At 39.4% G+C, this 21,817-nt stretch overlaps 1 protein-coding gene across 1 annotated transcript in view; it reads left to right on the plus strand.

Annotated features, from left to right (window-relative positions):
* The window catches only part of LOC104911443 (LARGE xylosyl- and glucuronyltransferase 1-like), a 72,585-nt gene that overhangs the window by 34,567 nt on the left and 16,201 nt on the right, over positions 1-21,817 (plus strand). Inside the window, exon 2 of the mRNA XM_031554725.1 lies at positions 18,221-18,522. Within this exon, the coding sequence (XP_031410585.1) occupies positions 18,221-18,522 (302 nt within the window). The remainder of the gene's footprint in view (positions 1-18,220; positions 18,523-21,817) is intronic.

The raw sequence follows: 21,817 nt of genomic DNA on the forward strand, positions 1-21,817 counted from the left end.
AGTTATTTTCTTTTTCTTATAAAGGAAGTGCATGTTGATATTGCTTAAGGAGAATTGCTGTTATATAGTTATTTCCATTGTTTTACCTTTGTTTCTTGTACTTCTGGGTAAATCAGAAATTGTAAGTACTAGTTTACTATTTCTCTAGGATTTTATTGTGCCCTGTAATCAGAATAGGAGAATTTAACAAGGATAAAACAAGTAATTTTTAGATTCCTCTAAAATTTAGTAGTCTTAAAGTATGTGAGCTCCTTTTTTCTTCAGTAAATGAATCAAAAGTCTACCAGACAGGCTTTTCCATTTTAAAATGTAAGGTCAGCATGTGCTATGCTTGTCTTAAACTCATCATGTACTTTTTACTTCCTCATCCCAGCAGCCCCATGGCTGCTGTTTCATTATACTTTCTTACTTTTTTTTTTCCCCTGCTTCATGTGTTTTCAGTTCTAAATTGTTCCTTTTTCTCTCTCTTTTGCTGTTTTCTTTTTTATGGAGGAATAGATCAAATGTGACCTCACGTTACCGATTTTCGTGTTTCTTGGAGCAGTGCTTCACTGCACTCTGCATACTCCATTGCCCTAATAGTTTAAGCTCTTCTTCCAGAACACTCACATAAGATCATCATTGTGCACTGCTCTGTGATCAGATCTTCCATGCACTGAAATTCAGTCAGCAAGATACAGTCATTGTGCTGTGTTGGCAGCTTTAATTGATACAGTAGGAATGGTCCAGGAGGGAACAAGGTACAATCTGCCCTTTTTGCTCAGTGGCATAAGTTGCAAATATTCATACACCGCTTGCAAAGTTCTACTGCGTCATCAGCCATGGGACTATCATAGGACCTTCCTGTATGTGCAGTAATATTGCAACTGATCTGATCAAAGTTCCAGATGGGATTTTGTTCTCTAGTAACATTTTATAGGTGTGCATATAATGTTCATATACCAGTTCCGTATGTACCCATGTGCATCATGTCTGTGAGCAGGGTGGATCAGTTCTCCCAGACATACAGAATTGTATTTGTCAGTTTTTCTCTGTTCTTTCTTGTTCACTGACTTTATAAACCTTCAAAGGCTCTGTAAGGCTTACTCCCCTGAGAAGTGCTCAGTACGAGTAATGTAGGGAGGGCATTCAAGGCCAGGCTGGATGTGACTCTGGATAGCCTGATCTAGTGGTTGGCAACTCTGCTCACAGCAGGGTTGTTGAAAACTAGGTTATCTTTGAGGTCCTTTTCAACCCAGGCCATTCTGTGATTCTATGATTACCTGGGCAAGCACAACTATCACCCTTGCCACCATGTTTTTGTTGTACTCTCCTGTGCACAAGGATCAATGAGAGTTCTTTCTAGTTCTTATTTTCTCACCAGATCATCTCACTCTGTAGATTTTTCTGATCTTTTCTAGAAGTTTCTCAGTAAGAAGTCAAGCACCTTGCACTTCAGAATACAAATTGAAACTTCCTGCTGTGAGCAGGTTTTGGTTCCAGTTGACATCAATTAGCATTACCTCTCCTCTTGGATCATATTCCTGACACCGTGTAGGATATTCCTTTGGCCTTTGTGTGTCAGCTGTCCTGGCTGTCCCCTCCCATCTCATTGTGTACTCCTAGCCGCTATGGCAGGGCAGCATGCAAAGCTGAAATGTCCTTGGCTCTGTGTAGCACTGCTCTGCAACAACTGATTGTAATGAATTTATTCCTAAATTCAAAACACAGCACTGTACCAGCTACTAAGAAGAAAATGATCTCAGCCAAAAACCAGGACACACAGTTGCTCAATTTTTTACTCAAAGATAGATTTCCTGAATCCTTTGCCCAGCTGATTTACGAAGTTTTTATCATTGCCCATATTCCTGTTCTTATCCTGCCTGTTGCTCCTAACCAACTGCTCATTCCCACTCTTCCGCTCTTGCATAGGATTTTAAACTTTGTGGGCCTTCGCTAAAAACAAATATTAAATGACTTGCGTTAAAAATTAGCCTATTCTTTATAGTGGTATGGAAAAAAGCTTGAGAGCTCCCGAGGCACAGGTATCATGGTAGTACAGTCTGACAGGCCATTGTCTCTGCAAGCTGGAACTGCTGTTATTGTATACATCTAGGAGTAATTGTTGTCTTGTTCTATCCTGTAAACAAAGGCAAACAGAGACAGAAGTAATTCTGGTATTTCCCGAATTTTCAGTACTTGAAAACCTCATATTCATTCTACATAGAGTTAACGTAACCATATTTTCCTTACCATCCTGCCACACCCACACATAATTTAGGATTTTGGAAATACATTTCTCTGTTAGACAGTGAATGAACAGCATACAGAGTACTGATAAATCACCCTGATCTGTTTTATCCATGACTGCATGATTGTTGTAATAAAGGCTGTGCAGATAATAGTTTTGATAAAAAAAATTATTTGTTTTCACCCAGTTTTCTTAGATATTTCTCTTTCAGTTAGTGTCATTAGTAGATGAAAGAGCAGCTTCAGCTGTTTTGCCATTGATTTTAAAACCTGTAGCTCTGTCTCTCAGCTGTGCCCATAGCTCAGTGCCAGCTTGTTTAGATTTACTTCACCAAAGGAACGCCAAATAGAGAAGGAAAAAAAGAAATGTTAAATAAACTCAGAGTTAATAGCACCTCTGTGTTCCATAGTTTTCAGGTTTTATGGTAAAAAGTATTTACAGTAATTGTTTTTTGCTGTGGTAGGTATGAAACAGCCAAGATTAAGAAAGGAAACAAGCATTCCTGAGGTCACACAGCAGCCTGAAAACCCATCCCACAGCAGATAGAGGAACATTTGGACAATAACTGTCTAAGACTGCGTTTGCTGATTGCGAGTAATAGCCCCTCTAGTATACAGAAATGACTCCCACCTTCTCTAGAATACTATTTCACTGGGAGATGTGCCCGCTTAAGCAAGTACTGAATTTTATACACTCTTAGAACATTTGAAAGTGAAGGCTCAGCTGTTATGTTTTAGGCTAAATTTATGTGTGAATTTCTATTGAAGTTAGAGAATGCTCACCTATATTAGATGCTTTATGTCTTGAATAATTCTGTCACTTCATCCCCTATTTAATTACTTTCATTTTTCCCTAATTGACTTTAGGGTAATAACTTTGATAACTGAGACACCATCTGGCATAGGGATATAGATTTCACAAGAAGAAAGCAGCAGAATTACACTTGAAGTTCAGCTATATTTTTTTCCTCTCTTTTAAACAGAAATAATCAAAACCAAGCATTAAAGTATTGTCATTCCACAGTTTTCAAAGAAATGTGCACCGTACAAAATCTAATGATATACAAGTACAGAGTGTACCCTAGAATTCCTCCCATATACTCATTCTGTTAAGTAAAATAAATAATAACATGGTTGTAGCTATGCGATTGAGGCTTGAAATGAGGCTTATTTTCACATCTCTTGTGTGCAGCTGATAAAAGTCAGTCAGTTAGATTAGATATACCTGGGCTGCCTGGCACTGAGAAGGCGAGAATTGATGAAAATTCATTACATAAGCATTTTACACTGGCTGATCCATAGAGCAGGATCAGCATCAGCCTATTATGAGGGATTACAGTCTGCACAGCCAGAGAATGAATATAGAACTTTGCAGAAATTTCAGAATGAAGAAGGGAATTGGGGAACGGTGGGCTCTGGAATTAAGGCATTGAGGTTCATCAGGACCTGATTAAGAACCAGATGCAAAATACCTGAACAATAGAATCACAGGAAGGAAAAACAAATCCCAAAGGGAAAAGGGACAGCAGTGAAATAAAATATAATTGATATCTGACAGATTTGGAGTTTTATATTCTTGGCAGAGTTAAACTTCTGCTTTCTGAGTGCTATAGTGTGATAGAATTAAATTAAAACCACTTCACTTTGAGTGTTTTGTTGTTTTTTTTTCCTGGGAGCTGGACACCTTTTGAGTGCCCAAAATGGAGAATGAGGATGCCCTGTTATGTGTAATGGTGAGATAACAACGTGTTTTTCAGTCAGCACTTTGCCTGTTTAGCTCTGAGAAGGATAATGCCAATAAAAAATAATAATAAAAAAAAGTAGCAATTCACATGATTGATGCTAAATACATCTGTTTTGTGTGTGTTTATTTATCCTGCCTAATACTTTTGTCTTGAAGGTGTGAAAATTCTGCTGTGGACTGCCACAGGTTACCTCATACTACTTAAAATGTCTAAATGTTACAACAACAATTAAAATTGTTTTTGAAAATGTTCTTCAGGCTGAATTGGTGATTGCACTATCCCATCACAAGTGTGTCACAGGTGCTGCCCCTTCTGTTTACCGACCTCAGGTGATTTGTCAGCTGCTACAGAATATACTCTTCATAATAAGCACAAGTCATTTTAACAGTCTTAATGATAATTTTAAAAGTATTGCTAGTTCAAAGTGTAAAGATATCATAATTTGTAGTGTCTGGAATTAGAAGTTTTTAAGAGCTTTGTCCCCTTATTTTTGCATCCTGACATGGATCACGCTTTTTGTTTGTCCTGCAGAGATGAAAATGAGATCTGACTGCAAAGGAAACAAACAAGCAGCAAGCACTGATATTTTCTCATCTAACTATAGGATTCTACCTCCCAATAAATATTAATGTTTGCAAAGCTTTAAATACAATTTTAAGAACTGGAAATACTGAACATGGACAGTAATTTCTTTGCTCACTCTTCTTAAATGTTTCATACTTCTTAATCTTTGAAGTTGGAAAAAGATTTAATGACCGTCACACAATAGTGTATAGGCCTTCAGGCAAACCTCGAATTTTAGTGTTCCCATTGGTTGGATTCAGTCAGATTATTCAGGAAGAGAAAGAAGAGCATTGTCTAGAGGAATCTACTCTAAAGATTTGTGCTCCCCAAATAGGAAACTGAATGTTTTCATCAGAAGGAAATAGCATGAGTTTCTAGGAGGAATTTTCAATATGTGCCTGGTACAGTTATGATTTCTCGAAAAAGGAAAGGCTGTCTCTCAAAACAAGTACTACATTCAAATGTCCCTCCAAGGGACAGAGCATATATTATATACTGATTGAAATGTGGGCTCTTTCTCAAAGGAATGTATACAGTCACAGCTGTATTTCTGTAGTATTTTAATGATAGTTAAGACCAGAAGAAAGGCATAGTTTAAAAAGTAAATCAGATAGTAATCACAGAATCATAGAATCATAGAATTACTCAGGTTGGAAGGGTCCTCAAGGATCATCAGGTCCAGTTGCAGCCTAACCATAGTACCCTAACTCTAACAATCTTCTGCTAAATCATATCTCCGAGCACCACATCCAGACGGCTCTTAAACACATCCAGGGACAGTGACTCAACCACCTCCCTGGGGAGCCACCCTTTCTTTAAAGAAGTGTTTCCTAACGTCCAACCTAAACTTACCTTGGTGCAATTTGAGGCCATTTCCCCTTGTCTTGTCACCTGTCATCAGTGAGAAGAGACCTACCCCGCTCTCACTGTAGGCACCTTTCAGGTACTGGAAGAGAGTAATAAGGTCTCCCCTCAGCTGCCTCTTACCCAGACTAAACAGCCCCAGCTCCCTCGGCCTCTCCTCATAGGGCTGATTTTCCAATACCACAAAGTATTTTTATTCCATTGTCTGGCTCAGTTTTTCTTGGGCAGATGGTCATAAGTTAGAAAGAAGAAGACCACGTTTCCTCATGTGACCGAAGGGTATCTATTGTGGCAGCCTGTTCTCAGAGAGAAAGAAGAGTGAAGTGAGCCATGTCCTTTTAGCATTCTCTCCTCCATCTTTCCCATGCCAGCTCTTAGCTGTCGATTCCTGTCTGGATTTATGCAAGTTAATATAGAATATGTGACTACAGATAATATTAATGATGATTAAGATCCTAAAACAAGATGGGGATAGGTGGGTAGGGAAGCTACTTTTTTTGTGCATGTATATTGACAGAACTACACATATGCCTTTCATGTCTAAATGCAATACCTCCATGTTCCCTTTAGCTCAACACAGAAGAGTTGTCATAGACATCAGTTAGTTCACAGAGTATGTAACTGTGGAAAGCCCATGGCTATCCACCTTCACAGGCTCCTAACAAAAGCATCATTAAAAGTGACACGTAATGTTTCATTTGTATCCATTCAATTCATTTATATTTCACTCACTAAGGAGGTCTCCCATAATATATTATCCTTCTGAGAGAAATTTGTGGAGATAATGAAATTTAGAAAAGGAGAGATGTATTCCAAAGAAAATAAAACCTAGAGAGAGTTTACCTGAATGTGTGCAGATCCCAGGAATATTGAGCTCTGCTGTCCTGGTTGTGTAAAGCAGCAGCATTTTAGCACAGTAAGCAAGCGTGTCACAGTGATTTTACTTTCATGTCATCCTACACAAGAACAGACGTATTCTTTAAGGTCCTTACATAGAATCCTAAAAATATATTAAGATGTTACTGTGCACTGGAGCAGAAATTTGAACTAGTCTCAAAGGATAAACTTCATCTTTTACAAGACAAAGTCTTAGTAGGCAAAATATCTGAATCTTGCTGTTGGCTGATGATATTTAACAAGTTGGTACATGTGGCTGCTCAAAAATGAACATTTTTATTTGCTTGCTGCATAGGAAGCTCTGCTGGATTGTGATGGGGCACAGGGGATACGGCCCACATTCTGACCTACTGCAGTACAGCACTGTGTTCATTTATGGTACAGTATAAATAAACCACCATGCTGCTGGCATATTAGACCTATGCTTGTTTTCACTGAAGTCACTGGGTTTTGCCTTTTACTCACTTGAGGTTATACTCTTGATCTGCTCTCTTCACTTTTGGAACAAAACAAGAATATCATAAAGAAGAGTGACTTCCTCGTGTTTTTTGACTGCAAGCCTTGGTCTCTGAAATGAAATCTGTATCTACCTGATACGATATAAGTGATATGAAATCAGTTCTGTACATACTAACTCCATCTTTACAGAAGGAATATCTCTAATACAGTAAATCTTTTTCTTTTTAAGATAAAAAATAAATCCATGCAAGAAAGAGGTTCCATGGTATATGTCAGCGATCTCTTGTTCTAATTCTTTATTATTTTTATAACTTAATTTAATAGCTATTATTTTAAAATGCTGTATGTTTCATTTCTGATGTCATAGCCATTAGACATCTCCTACTGCCGCATCACCACTGCGGTGGTTGTTTCTTTTCAAAGTGTGTTAGAAATTTTGCTACTTATAGTACAAGACAGTCTATAGTACATGACAATCTGTTATGACATTTTTCTTCATGAAGAGGATGGGTAACTAACTCATGAGTTATTTCATCTCTTGTCATAAATAAAGATAAATGTCATAACACTGATCAGCCTTCCTGTGTTCTGAACGTGCAGTTATTTGCATTTTCCCTCACTGTTCTTTAGGACTGAAGTGGCTTAAACGACAGGTGCAGCACATGAAAAGTGCTGAGAATGTGTGGGGAAAATAGAAGATTCTCAGTAATGAAAGATACTAATAACTTATGCACTGCTATGTCATCACTGAAATAATACTGATGTTATTTCATAACATATTAAACTGGAAATGCAGACTTGCAATATTTCTGTCTGCATGTGTAATCTTCAGATCCATCTAGAAAGAAGAGAGATTGCTGTGTTGAATAGTTGTCCTTTCTATTGGACTATATATATGTGCTTGTATCAGTTGATGTTGGCCAGAGCTCTGTCAGATTTGGAGGTTTGTAAGAATCTGGATCCTGTGAAGGAAGAAATTTGTGATGTGGATTTGCATATTTTTTTTCTTGATTCTAAAGCAATCCTTGATAGCCAATATTCAGACAGTCTCCTTTTGCAGCAGCCTCAGTCAGAATAGCAGTGCATGGTGCTCTGATGGCACCTTGGTGCCAAGGGAGATTAAAGGATATAACATATTTCCACTAGGTTTCAGTGATGCCACCCAGCCTGAACTAATGCGGTAGCATTTCTGTAGATGAAATGAAAATCAACTTTTGAGATTCCATGTAATAGGGCTACCTGGTGACTTCCAGCCATGTGCATAAACTCTGCTACAGCTAAATCTGAAACTACCAGTTAAGAGGCTGAATGTTGGATTTCAGAGGGTATAACCACGTGCTCTTCCTTACATCTCCTTTTTGCAATCTACCTCCATTTTAATCAAAGGCAAACTCAGACATGTTTTACTTTCCAGTTCTGTGATATCCATATGATGTGATCCATATGATCCATATTATATGCATGTGATGTCCATAAAGCATTCAGGCCTGTCAGTGGTAAGCCTGTGGTGGGCTCTTAAACCCAAGTGGTAAAGGAGCTACACATGGACAGGATCCTTAAAGCTGGAAGGAGCTCCTAAAGGTCATCTGGTCCAACTCCCCTGCAATGAACAGGGATACCCACAGCTTGGTCAAGGTGCTCAGAACCCCTCCAGCTTGATGTTGGGTGTCTCCAGGGATGGGCATCCATCACCTCTCAGCATTGTGCCAGTGTCTCAGCACCCTCTCTGTAAAAGACCTTATATCCAAGGTAGTTATTACAAATTACAAAAGGATCTTTCCAGTTCTTTTTCATGTTTTCATATCCCCAAAGGAAGCATGCTTATAACGTCCAGTATTAAGCAGGTCTGGACTTGCCTTATCTGTCAGATAATTATGAAAACGTGGAGAATTGCACACATAAATGTAATTTACACGTTATATATGTATCGAGATTCTTAATACAGTTTACAGAAGAACATAGCAATGGCAGATTTTCAAGAGTCTCATTCAGAAAATGATGTTCTAGAGAAAGTGAGATGAAAGAAAACTAAAGAGAAAATCTTACAAAGATACTTAGCATTCTTTTCAACGAGGGGGCCACTTCTAGAGGATATTGACTGTCTAGGAAGTAATGGGCTGGGTCTGTCTACTGGACTTTTGCACGTCGTAGAATCATTAAGTTTGGAAAGGACCACTAGGATCATCTAGTCCAACCATCAGCCCGTGCCTGTGACTGCTCTAAACCACCTTTTAACGTAACCATCTCTGTTGTTGTAGAGCAGTTGTTAAAACTTCTTTTGAGGATGCAAGGAAACATAGGTAATTGTTTTGACATTTATGCAAAACTCTACCTCACATTATTGTTCTTATTAGAGATTTTCCTGGTGAAATGGGTGGCTGCATTTTAACTGTTATGCAGGGTTAGCACTATTTTTTCTTCCGGCTTGTAGACATCAGTATGCGTAAGTGCATTTCTTCTGAATGGTCTGCCTGATGAGGGTAAGGAAGGATATGCAAAGCAGACCCTCGTGCCCAGGTTCCCCAAATCCAAGTGCTGTACAATCAGGAAATGCATTATAGCATCCATTGTTGCTTCAGCAGGGAAAGCGTGCTTTACATATGCAAATACTGCTCGAAAGTTTAACTTAATAATTATCAGCTGGAGTCTATTGCTGAACAGCTGAGGCAAATCATCAGCGTCAGACTCTGAATTAACTACTACCAAGCTTTGATTGAGCATACTTGTCTCATGCTCGTGGTTACTGTGACAGTTGTAGAAAACTATACATATTTTTTAATCTTTTCTGAGCTTACGGATATTGATTTCTTGTATTCCTAAAAAACAGTTGAAAATGCAGAATTTTAAACTTTTTCCCTTCCTTTTCGTTCCACAATGTTTTAATGAGCAGAAGCCAGCACAGAATAGTTTGTACATCCCGCTACTGTGAATGATTGTCACAGTACTGCATACAGCTGTGGGGATGCATTTGAGTGTATGCTTTACATTAGAGAGCTGTAATGGATGCCAACTATAGATTGGATATTCTACTAAATGAGGGCCTCAGAGGTTACATACACCAAGCTTGTGCTGAGCACAGACCAATCTCTAGGCATAACCAAATAGTTAATGAAAAAAGCAATGCGGCTTCCTCATAGAAAATCTTCACATTAACAGATCCCGTTGTCGTCCCTCCCACTCCTACTATACTCCAGGGAGATTCAGCTGGCTACAAATACTTAGCCTACAGATATCATTCATATGTCTTTTCCTAAGTGTGCTTTGTTATTCACATCACACTCCTACAGTCCCCCACAGATTCTCATCTAATTATTCCCTTCTTGCCCATTCCCATGAATAATCTGTGGCATTCACCCCCATTCTGCCATTTAAGGCAGTTAGTAGTCCATCCTACTACGAACTGGATTGCTCATTTTCCAGGAGGTGTCACAATTTATTTAAATTCATCCAAAATGTAACTCTGAAGATTTATTAATGACTTGCAGGAGATTTCAGCTGCTGGGCACATTCGCCCACTAGGTAGTGGTTCATCTTTGCCACCGTAATAGGAGGATTGCTTCAGGGCAAAGGCAGCCAGCTCCTCTGACCGTTTAAACTGGGTTGGATGCTTTGCACTGCAGGAGATAAGAAGCATGACATGACCCTTTGGGTCAGCTCTAGCTGGGGGTTATCTGAGGGCAATGCTGTGTTCAACAGATCTAAAAGGGATCATTTGTTTGTGCCCCTAACAGACCATTTGTAACTGTGACTTGCTCCACTGTGGCCAGAAGTCATTGCTAGCTCATGGCTGGTCATTGGCTCCGTAGACAAGTGCTTCTTCCAAAAATGCTACAGGAGCATCTGTTGAGCCTGGTTATGGTGGTCAAGAACAGAAGAAATGCTGACCCTCTTGTCATGGATTCTCTAAGGTATAATTGCAGAGCTTTGTTCTAGGAATTTTACCTCCTGTACCTGTTTGGTGTCTGAACATTCAAGTCTTCTGAGTTGTCACACTGGCAAGCTTTTGAAAAGAGAAGGAATATCCCTCTGTCTTTGTGGCGAAAAAAGCTTCCTTTTCTCCTGTATTCTGCCCTTTCCCAACTGTTGGAGAAGTAGTTTGCCAAAAAATCAACATCTTTACAGGAATGGGGTTTGGAGAAAATAACAATTCATCAAGAGCACAGATGGCTTATTTAGAATCTAATAGGTATTAAAACATTATTTTCCCTAAGCTTTACTCCTGATATTGATAACGTGTTATCTTTGCCAAGTTCCCCTCTTGATAACACGTTATCTTTGTCAAGCCAAGTCCCTGATAAAATCTTATTTTCACTCAGTGCTTACTCTGATAAGACATTATTTTCTTACATCTCCACTCCCAGTGGAAAGTGGAGAAATGTTATTTTTAGTCCTTTTCTTGGAGAAACATATATTTTGCCAAGACATTGCAAAGCAGGGAAAGGAAGAATGAAAAGAAGATAGAAAAAAAGGGGGAAAAAAGTCATTGTATTCTAGACAAGGAAATGAGTAAGTCACATTAAGACTTATGGGCTTTTCTTTTAAGTTTTGTAAGAAGTTAACATTCTTAATGTTTCATTTGAAAAAGCGAACTATTAAAGAGAGCCATATCCATTCTCAGAAAAGATGCTTAAGATGTTTAGAGCTTCCCTCCTTCTCTGCTCCTGCATTATGTTGCTACATACTTTTTACTTCCACAGTCTTTTACTGTTCACCATCCCTATTATCCCTGTTAGAAGTACCAGAATTAAATTCATTCAGCCAACACATAAACATTGCTCTCTGCAGCAATGCAACGTGATGCCATCATTGACAATACAATTACTAACTTTCTGAGACACAAACCCGTGCCTTCATTTTTGTGTGCATAGCAAATGCAGCAATGCGGTAAGTGGTTCTGTGCTTGTGTTTCAGTTAATTAAAGAGACTGGAAGGTGTATCATGAGCAAGGCAGGGGAGTGTAAAGAAAGAAATGGGACCACTCTGTAGTTTATGAAGTTGAATCTACCCTGGAAAATAGTTTCTATGACTGAGTTCATTACATGATCTTCTTAAAACAAAGCTATTACAAGTGAGTGCTAACTGTATTTTTTTTTTCTATTTTCTGTGGTTACAGCTTGCAGACTCAGGATGTGATTTACAGAAATGCTAAGCATATACAATTGCATATACAGGTGATGAGCCCTGTTCTGTGAACAAATGAACTGCAAAAGAAAAAATGTTCATTTGTTTTCTCATTCTCAACTGTGCACCCAGAACTGTTATTTTCTTTTAGTGTTAAGGACTCCAAACTGCCTTGCCTGTAAAGAGGAACTGATAGTATCATGTTTTTCTCCAGTAAGTTAGAAAAATGTCTGATTATCTGTGCCACATGCAAGTCTTATAGCGAAGAGCATCATAGGCCAGTGAGGAAATAAGTCTTTTTTTCATATGAGGTGTGAGTGGTTGCAAATTTAATGATGAGCTGAAACAGCTGTGAGCACAATCCATTCTGTCCACTCACTGATGCCAAGGTTCTTTGGAAGAAAGCGGTGATCACGAAGTTAGTGACCTTGTCATCATGTACAAAGGAAAGACTGGACAAGAGGTCATCTTTCTAGCATTTCCAGACTTCTGAGTGTATGACATGATGTGGATATAGTGTTTGTGCATGACGTGTATAATTTCCAAATACACTGATGGTAGATACCTGTTTCGTTTGAGAGAGACAGTCCACATTGGGACATTTCTCAATGACACAACATTCTACTAGTGAAACTTCGTCATGTGAGCTCTGAATTGCCTTGTGTCACCATAGAATGAAGAAATTCTAGGTACATAGATCTGAAATAAATTGCTTAGGCTATATTCCACTATTTGGAAGGTTATTTGGGCAAGGTTTTCTATTTCCAGTGATTTACAAAAAGATGTAGGGGAAAAAACTGTCTTGGCGAATAGGAGAGTAGGTATTTTGGGATACCTTAGCACCTACTTTTGTAGGTATGTAACTTAAAGTAATAAACTTCATCTATAGCCACCCATATAAACAGTATGTACCAGAGCATTCAGAGTACGGTACATAGAGTACTGGGGTGACAGATGATTAAAACAGACCAAAGTTCCAAAAGAAAATGGATAGTTTATCTGTTTACACAGAGCTTCTGTGTCTTAGAGTATGTCTTAGAGGACTGCGGTTGTCTTTCTCTCCATCCTTCCTTCCTTAGGTCTATAGGGCTCTCTATACAGAGGGCTGGAGCACCTCTCCTATGAGGAAAGGTTGAGGGAACTGGGCTTGTTTAGCTTGGAAAAGAGAAGGCTACGGGGAGACTTCATTGTGGCCTTTCAGTACATGAAGGGAGCATATAAACAGGTGGGGGAACAATTGTTTACAAGGGTGGATACTAATAGGACAAGGGGGAATGGTTTTTAACTGAGGCAGGGGAGGTTTAGGTCAGATATTAGGAGCAAGTTTTTAACTCAGAGGGTGGTGACACACTGGAACAGGTTGCCCAAGGAGGCTGTGGATGCCCCATCCCTGGAGGCATTCGAGGCCAGGCTGGATGTGGCTCTGGGCAGCCTGGTCTGGTGGTTGGCGACCCTGCACATAGCAGGGGGGTTGAAACTCGATGATCATTGTGGTCCTTTTCAACACAGGCCATTCTATGATTCTATGATTCTATGATTCTAATTTTGTTTATTTATTATTCTGATTTTTTTTTTCTGCAGAATGTTGGCTTTTGATTAAAATTATTATGTTGCTAGCCCTCAAAGGGTGCACTGATAATGCAGATTTTCTACTGTGAACAAATGTGAAAGGGAGGAGTGGTGTTTTCTTGCATATGTAGTCAGACTGAAACATTATCTGTGAGCAGCACGACTTCCTCTTATCTCAGAAGCAGCCTAGAGCTCACTGCTGTCAGTTAATTCATTGTAAAGGCATTCCATGCCATTAGGCAGGGGACAAATAATAGCTAAAACACATAGAAGCCTATAGACCTTGTAAAGATTCCAAAAGACAAAGCGTCTGCACTTAAGACAGCAAAAGAAATGTAAAAAGAAATAAGGTGAAAATAAACCCACCCCACAATGTGCTACAGAAATTTCCTTGTTTTGGTTAGTTCCTAGCTTTTAGCATTTGAGCTCAGGGCAGAGCCATCAGAGAAACGTGGCATCCCTGCTTCTGCGTTTGTCTTCTCAATCAGGGTGATTTTCGTGCACTCTGCTGCTTTCTCCCTTATCCAGCCCTGCAGTTAACCTCTGGCTAAACTGTGCCCTTCCCCCAGCAAGCTTTCTGTGCCTCTGGGCCCTTTTCAGGACTCTCATCTCTAGCAGTCACCAGAATACAAAGCTAGGATCTCTGTGCCTATGCTCATCCTTTAGGCTTTGTCTGTAAGAAAATTGCTCTGCTTCAGTCCCTCTCCTTTCAAATAAACTGTGCTGGGTGTCTTTCTATAGGCTTTATTTCTCCCAGCATCTTAAGGTGCTGTGCTTATTGGAGGACGGTAAGGTTTAATGACATCTCTTGCCTTAAATGCAGGCAACTTCACATACGCAGAAGCATTCAATAATCCACACACAGTTATAACTTGTCAAGCTTTCTGAACTGTTTTGCCTACTGTGATGATAAGTCATTGGCCGCTGTCAACCGTGAAATAATATTCAGGTTCATGTTTTGTGGACAGTGGAATTTTGTAGGTTATTTTTATTTCTTTGGTACGGCTTTATCAGCACGGAAAGTCTGAGGTAAAAGACTTGACACAGATAGAAAAAAATACGTTGTCTGAGACTGCCAAGGCCCAAAAATAGAGCAATAACCCCAAATGAAGAATAAAAAATTATAGCTTTATTATTATTTATTGCAGCACTGAAAAGTGTGCTACTTCCTTCATAGCACAGCAATGTTCCTTGCAGTGTTCCCTGGGCAACTCATCCCAAAGTCACACAGACCTCGTTATGTGTTATGTTACTTTATTTTGATTTAGATTAGGTAAAAAGTGCCTAGACATCCGCTCAGAGCACTCTGCCAGTTACTTAAAACTATAAAACTCAAGTGCAGTGCAATCAGTTTAACTTTTCTACCTTGCCACGTACTGTCAGTCAAGTACTTGCAGCACCTTATATGTATTCACTTCTTCAAAAATAAGGCCTTCTATTGCCTTGAAAAACAGTGGGATGGATTAGGGTAGCAGGTGGTGGCATTAATCTGCTATGCAGTAGCTACCAAGTCAGAGTACCTTCATGTGTCCAGTGTAGTAACAGGACTTAAATGGAATAGTACAGTGTCAACCTCAAGTGTACAAAAATTATGAGCTAGACCTTCCCCAAATCTATATAATAGCTATGATAAAAAGTACTTCATTTCTGAGTTTTAAGACCGAGCTCAGTTCACTTTTGTTTTTATGCTTCCATTTCAAACAAGCCTTTCGATGGTCACAGTATCATTTTGCAGCAGGGAGTTAAGATGTTATGAAAACACCAAATATATCAAGGTACCTGAAAATATTCAGCTGTGTTAGCATCAGTGCGTGTCCAGCATTACAAACCCTGATGAGATCATCCCAGGAAATAGCATGGACTTACCACTTTCTAACAAAACCTAGATAGCTTCTATAGCAAAACATTTTCAACTATTTACCTATTTTAGATAGTAGGTTGTATAATTCCAGACCTGATTTCCATACCACCTACTGATCTGATGCACAAAATGAAACCTGTTATTTTTTTAATTGTGGTAAAGCAGCATTTATGATGTGTAGATTTATGCTCTTTGAGCAGCTAAAGAGGTACCGAACTTTACCTACACTTTTAAATTTTGATGACTGTTATCCAGAAATTTTACTTCGGTTTATTGCTACTTTTATAAATTGCTTTTTCTGGCAACTATTTGAGAAGGTGGCAAAATCTGAAGGGCAGGAATAGGAAGAGAGAAGTAAGATCTGCGTCATGCTGGTCTCTGCTTAATAACGAGCTGGGATTGCCAGTGAAGACTTTGGCTAGATTTGCGTTGTTGTGGTATGGCAGTAGGGACTGAACCTTCCCACCAGTATCCCATTACACGTTGTTGCCGTGTGACAGGTGGCAGCAGAGAGGCAGTCTGACAAAATGACATTAGGCACAGAAGTGCACATGAAGCAAAGGTGTGTCATTGTATTGCTCCATGTGGAAAAATGGCAGGTGTTGATATTCATCGGTGTGTAATGAACGTTTATGGAGGCCAAACAGTGGATATGAGCACCATGAGGCAGTGGGCAGTGCATTTCAGCAGTGGTAACAGCAACAGTGGGTCACCTTCACTGGTGCAGATTGTTACAAACACAGCATGCAGTTCATTACTGGTGAACATGCGTAGCTAACAGTAGTGACCATGTTGAAAAAATGGTGCTTCATAGCTCAGAATTTGTTATTGTGCTCATTGTATCTGTTGTAGTTTCCATGGAAATAAATAGGAGGTATTACTTTCAGAGCACCCTACATATATCCAATTCTATATCCAATTGTAAATATGTCTAATGGTAACACAGGTTGATTTTTGTGTCACAGCATAGGGGTGCTGGTTTTATGTGAGACATCCTATGCCATGTACTCTTGCTGTCCAGTAACAAGAATAAAATGTAGGTGCATCCAGATGACTTCCTAGCACAGGTGTCAGCATCTGAGAAACAAAGGCACCACAGCCCCTAGCACAGACCAGCTGCACAGCTGAATACTCGGTCTTTCCTGAGTGCACTTGCACAGCCCATGCTGGAGTCCCTGCAGCCACAATTGCGCTTCTGTGCCTTCCAGGATGGGGAGAGTTGACTCAGTATTTCATTGCACTTCTGACTGTAGCATGGCCTTTGTGTTACTCCTCTCCCATTACACCTGTGATTTTTCAGCCATTTCTAATCTGTTACTTATTGCTACCTACTTGCTTGATAATTCAAGTTCTGAAATATCAATGGCCAAACTTCAGAATCTGTCTTGAGAGATTTTTGAAGCTGAGATTTATTAATCAGCTTTACTAATGGTGAAAATGATAAATCAGAGACTGTTTGTGGGAGAAGGTCTACAAGCAAGTACGAGATATTCGAGCGTTTTATTTAAGACAAAATGCCAATTTTATATGGATGAAAGGATGTGTTTACACCTGCATAACAATAGAATTTGAAATGAGGTTTTCTGTAGCTGTTTTTGTTTTTTTGTTGTTTTTTTTTTGTTTTGTTTTGTTTTTCCAATAAACTCATCCAGTAAACTATTCACCATTCATGTAAGTATGAAACAATGGAATAGAACAAGCAATGAGCAGGTCTTTATAGCTTTGAGTCAGAGAATGAAAAATGTTCTTGTAAAGGAGAACTGCTAAACTACATGATTTTTGTTTTCTAAACCACTCAAGCTGCTGTTTGTTTGATAAAGCGAAAAGGACTCTTCGCAGTGGAAATACTATTAAATAGCAAACTTAATGCAGGCAGGTGGAAAGTTATTTCTGTGAAGTACTTTGGGATAAAATGTTTACATAACTACACTGTAAGGAAATATATTGCTAATTATGACGGTGTGGATAACTCACCGTCTTGCTTTATTTCAATTTGATTTTAATTGATCATTTTTTATCTGTAGTTTGAGGGATTTTTACCACCAACATTTGAACTGAATGTATACAGCTCTGTTAAACATTGTATGAAAATATGTCTCGTTGCTCTCCTAAAATTTGGTAGCAATCGTGTACTGTAATGCAGTGGTACAGTGCCTTGCAGTGTTTGTCTTCTGCTGAGGACCTCAGTTTCAGGTTAATTTGACTGTTTTATGCTTTACATCTACCTCATTAGTAATGCTGTTTTGAACAAAGAAGATACCTTTTGAAAGTTAGAAAATGAAGTCTTTCATGTTTCTGGAATGCGAGTCCTCATTGAAAGGTGCCAAATTAGACAGGTTTGCATTTTTTCAAATTCCCTTGTCTTCTTCAGCCAAACTACTTTCCAGAAACTGACCCACGTGCATAATGAGTGTTTTTATTGTTCTGAACCTCTCCTTTCTCAGCAAGCTGTGTTGCTGAACAAAACCCATCTGCTCCTCACATCAGCTGGGGCCACTGTTTGGCGTGAAGAGGAATCCAAACTGCTGCAGCTCAACTGTGGAGGAAATGGGGAATAGGAAAATTATTTTATCTTGCATACGCTTTTAAAATGCATTTAACTATATATTAATTGTCTTGGAATTGAATCCTTCTATTCTTGATTGTCTTCCCAGACTAGATGCTGGCAGGCAGCCCTGTTCAAAACAAAAGAAACACATGCTTATCTTTTAGGGTGGTTTTTAAACAAGTAGGACCTGTAGCTCACAGAGCTTCAGCATCTGTCCAGGTTTACCATGAGCTTAACCTTCTTCTTCAAGTTCCAAGCCCATTTAAAATTTGAAAGAAATCCCTGCCTAGTGATGGTCACATGAAAGAAAGATGCAATTTTCGGTATGTACTGACAGGAGTGTTTTGTTTCCTTCTCTTGCAGATGGGAAGCCAGTGTCGCTGTCTCCACTTGAATCCCAGCCCCACAGCCCTCGTTACACGGCCTCCAGCCAGCGGGACCGCGAGAGCCTGGAGATCCGCATGCGGGAGGTGGAGGAGGAGAACCGTGTGCTCCGTAAGCAGCTCAGCCTGGCGCAGGGCCGCGGCCCCTCACACCACCGTGGCAACCACTCCAAAACCTACTCCATGGAAGAGGGGACGGGCGATAGTGAGAGCCTGCGGGCTGGCATTGTGGCTGGGAACAGCTCTGAGTGCGGGCAGCAGCCAGCGGTGGAAAAATGTGAGGTACGTGAGCAAAAGAATCAGAGAACCACCTGGATTGGAAGGGCCACAAAGCCCATTCAGCTCCAACCCCTCTGTCAGGGGCAGGGTTGCCACTCATTAGATGGGGCTGCCCAGGGCTCCGTTTAACATGGCCTTGAACACCAGGTCCTTTATGTATGTTGGAGATCAGTGTCTCCTTCTCTCCTCAAAATTCTTAGTCCCATATCAGCCTCTTAAGGACCAGTAGGCATTTCCTTGCAGATAATTTTTAATATATATTTTAAAAAACTTTTAAACATTTGATCATTTGAATGTCTGTTGAGTTGTGGTGTTGAATCTGGTGTAAAAATCCAGTCTTTTTTTCAAGCTGATTCCAGTACAGCGTTGCTGTTAAAAAACCTGAGTATTTCTAAATGAAATGAAAGTGGCATGCAATGAAAGTGTTGTTGTTGTTGTTAAGTCTTATTCCTATGTTTATTCACCTCTTCTGGAATGGCTCAGGGTTTACTGTTAATTAAATTGTGGTTTATGGAACCAATTTATGCCTTTGAGTTGCTTTTCAGTAGCATATCCAGATGCCTCAGTGGAAGCACCTGCTGTGTGTTAGCTGTGCAGAAGAGGTGCGGTTAGTGGCAGAAGACTGGAGATCTGTTTTTAAGGTTTTAGGGGGTTGTTTGGGTTTAGTTTTCCGTATTTTATGTCAGTAATTCTGTGAATGTCGCCTGGCTACTTGGTTGTCATATATCTGAATGATAACCGTTCCAAACCAGAAAGTCTTCCTTAAAGGCCTTCTGCCAATCCCAAATGGTGAAGACATCAAAAATAATTTTCTCCATTTATTTTACAAAGAGGGTAATAAAATACCACCTTTTATCTTGCTTTCTGCCACTGGGAAGATAAAAATTGAAACAAAATAAGTGTGAAGGAAAAAGAAGTCCTAATTATCTCTTCAGATAAAGTCTATTTAATGGGCAAATATTGCTTAAAAGGGAATTACTGCTTCCCAGTTCTGTACATCTTTGTCTGGCCCTGCTTTAAAAAAAAAAAGAAAAGAAGGAGCTAACATTCTTTTCAAGAGAGGGAAAAGGAGGAGTCTATTTTTCATTTTCCCTCCTCCTGATAATGAGGGTCTGATTTTCCTCCCTACCAGCATTTTGGCATTTATTTTAATTAAGGGAAGATTCAGGCCATCGGTAAACAAACCTCACTTCCCCCTTATTATCATGCCAAGCAGTGATGAGCTGAGTCTCAGCTCTGGGTTGTTCAGTGTACCAACCAATTTGGGGCACAAAAATAGCAGCTTAACAGAGGAACAGTTTAAGTGGTCTTTCAGATTATAATGTGTTTTGCCAATAAATTTTCTTGCTCAGTGGGGTTTTGCATTGTGCTGGAGGCAATGGTTATATAAAATACAAAACCTCACTTTATTTGCCATCCCCCTATCTCACTGCACACTATTTTGATAACAAAATAGCTTTTTCTTGCTTTTCTTAGGGAATTTGCTCAGTAATTCAGTAACAGCAATGGAAGTTAAAATTAAACTTCGTTATTATCAGATTTGCCAGGGGTCTCATCGTTTATCCTATTACTGTAGATTCTGGTTCCATTTTTGTGCGAGAGTGGTATCTTGACTCCATTCACCCTCTCTTTTACTGTTTCAGAGGCATAAACTAAAGATGTTTAAGCCTCTGACTCTGGAATATATTACAGCAAGAGTCAATGACATCCGTGGAAAGAGACAAGGATCCGGAGAAGACTCTGGGGAAGACAAGGAGAGCTGAGGGTAGATTGTTTATTTCATTGAGGCAGTTCCTCGAGATTTATTGAAGCTAACATTTCAGAATCTAATTTAGAATGGTCTCTGGTGATGATAAAACATCAGAAAATGCAGTTGCAATGAGTGAACATTAAATCTCCAATTAAGCATGATCTGTGCGATAATACTTGTGATCCATATTGAACAATTGTGGATTTGTTGTATGCCAGCCACCACTACCACTTCCTACTCTCCTCCTTTGCAGAAGATGTTATACTATTCTGATATTACAAAATGAACCAGCATTATATTGCAAGAAGAGGTCAAGGTTCCAACTAAAGATCTTCTCCCTGGAGAGGGCAGATCCCTTTCCCCAGACAGTTTTAACACAAGCATCATCTTTATACAGACATAGATACAAATAGCAGCCTTGAGAAGATCATGACACTTATGGAAGCCAACAGAATGATATGGTTTTCTTCTGATAGTATCCCAGTATCTTTCCAGCTTTTGCATCCATAAGCTGGGCATGTAGCTTGAATTAAGTGTGCATTAATAAACATTGTTAAAAGGGAGAATCTACCGGAAGATACTTAATTAGCACTGTAGCATCTCATCGTCCAGCAGAATACTAAGAAACATTTGCAGCATTTTTTCAGGCATATTTCTATTGTTACTATTCTCAACATTGTTGCTCAGTGGTGTTGAACATGCAGGGCTCCAGAGCCACAAAGAAAAGGCCCCAGCACTTTAAGCGCTGTAAAAACACAGGAAAGGCAGATGTTAACCTACCTTAGGGAGGCGTTTGTATCATATTTACATACTTGTAACATGCTTTTAATACCTCTTAATCACAGTCATAAGTTATTTATGAAGGGTTAAACAACTGTAATGGAACGCCTGGCTAGTACTGTGAAATTACTGAAGTATGAAATGCTTTACCAAAGACTCTAAACTAATTAGAGTTTATTAAGAGCAGTATTTCACCATTCCAAAATGTTGCCTGAGGAAGAAAAAGAATAACATCTGTTTATCTAGGCACCTCGTACTCCTCAGCATGGGATCTAAGGCCCAGTTCTTTGTGTGATTTTAACAATTTTCCTCCTATTAATATCATTCCAGAATGGCTTTATGTGAAATACCACTTTCCAAAAAATGTTTTTTTCGTGACTGTAGCAGCTAAACCATGTCAGTGTGCGCCTTGGTGTTATTTAAACTCCCTTTCCTAAAGAAGCTTAACTTCCTTAAATGCCTTTAAGCGTATGGGCTTGAGCACTACCTAAACTATTTTAAATCAAAAGTAGCTATCGTTGTGTCTCTGATCCCATTGTATAGAAAGAACAGTGTGGTTAACTTCTGTAGTGTTTTAATTGCATATTAATATCTGTGTGTGTAAGTGAATGCGGGGATGGGTGCTTTCAAGGAGCTCAGTTTCATCTTGCAGTGGTTTCTGGATATCCAGACTTCAACTGTATGATCATCACTGATTCCAGACAGTGAGGAGCAAGCGTAAAGCTTTGCACATAAAATGCACAGAGCTGCACATCAAATGCAGAGCTT

The sequence above is a fragment of the Meleagris gallopavo genome, chromosome 1, assembly GCF_000146605.3.
Source record: "Meleagris gallopavo isolate NT-WF06-2002-E0010 breed Aviagen turkey brand Nicholas breeding stock chromosome 1, Turkey_5.1, whole genome shotgun sequence".
Taxonomy (NCBI): Eukaryota; Metazoa; Chordata; class Aves; order Galliformes; family Phasianidae; genus Meleagris; species Meleagris gallopavo.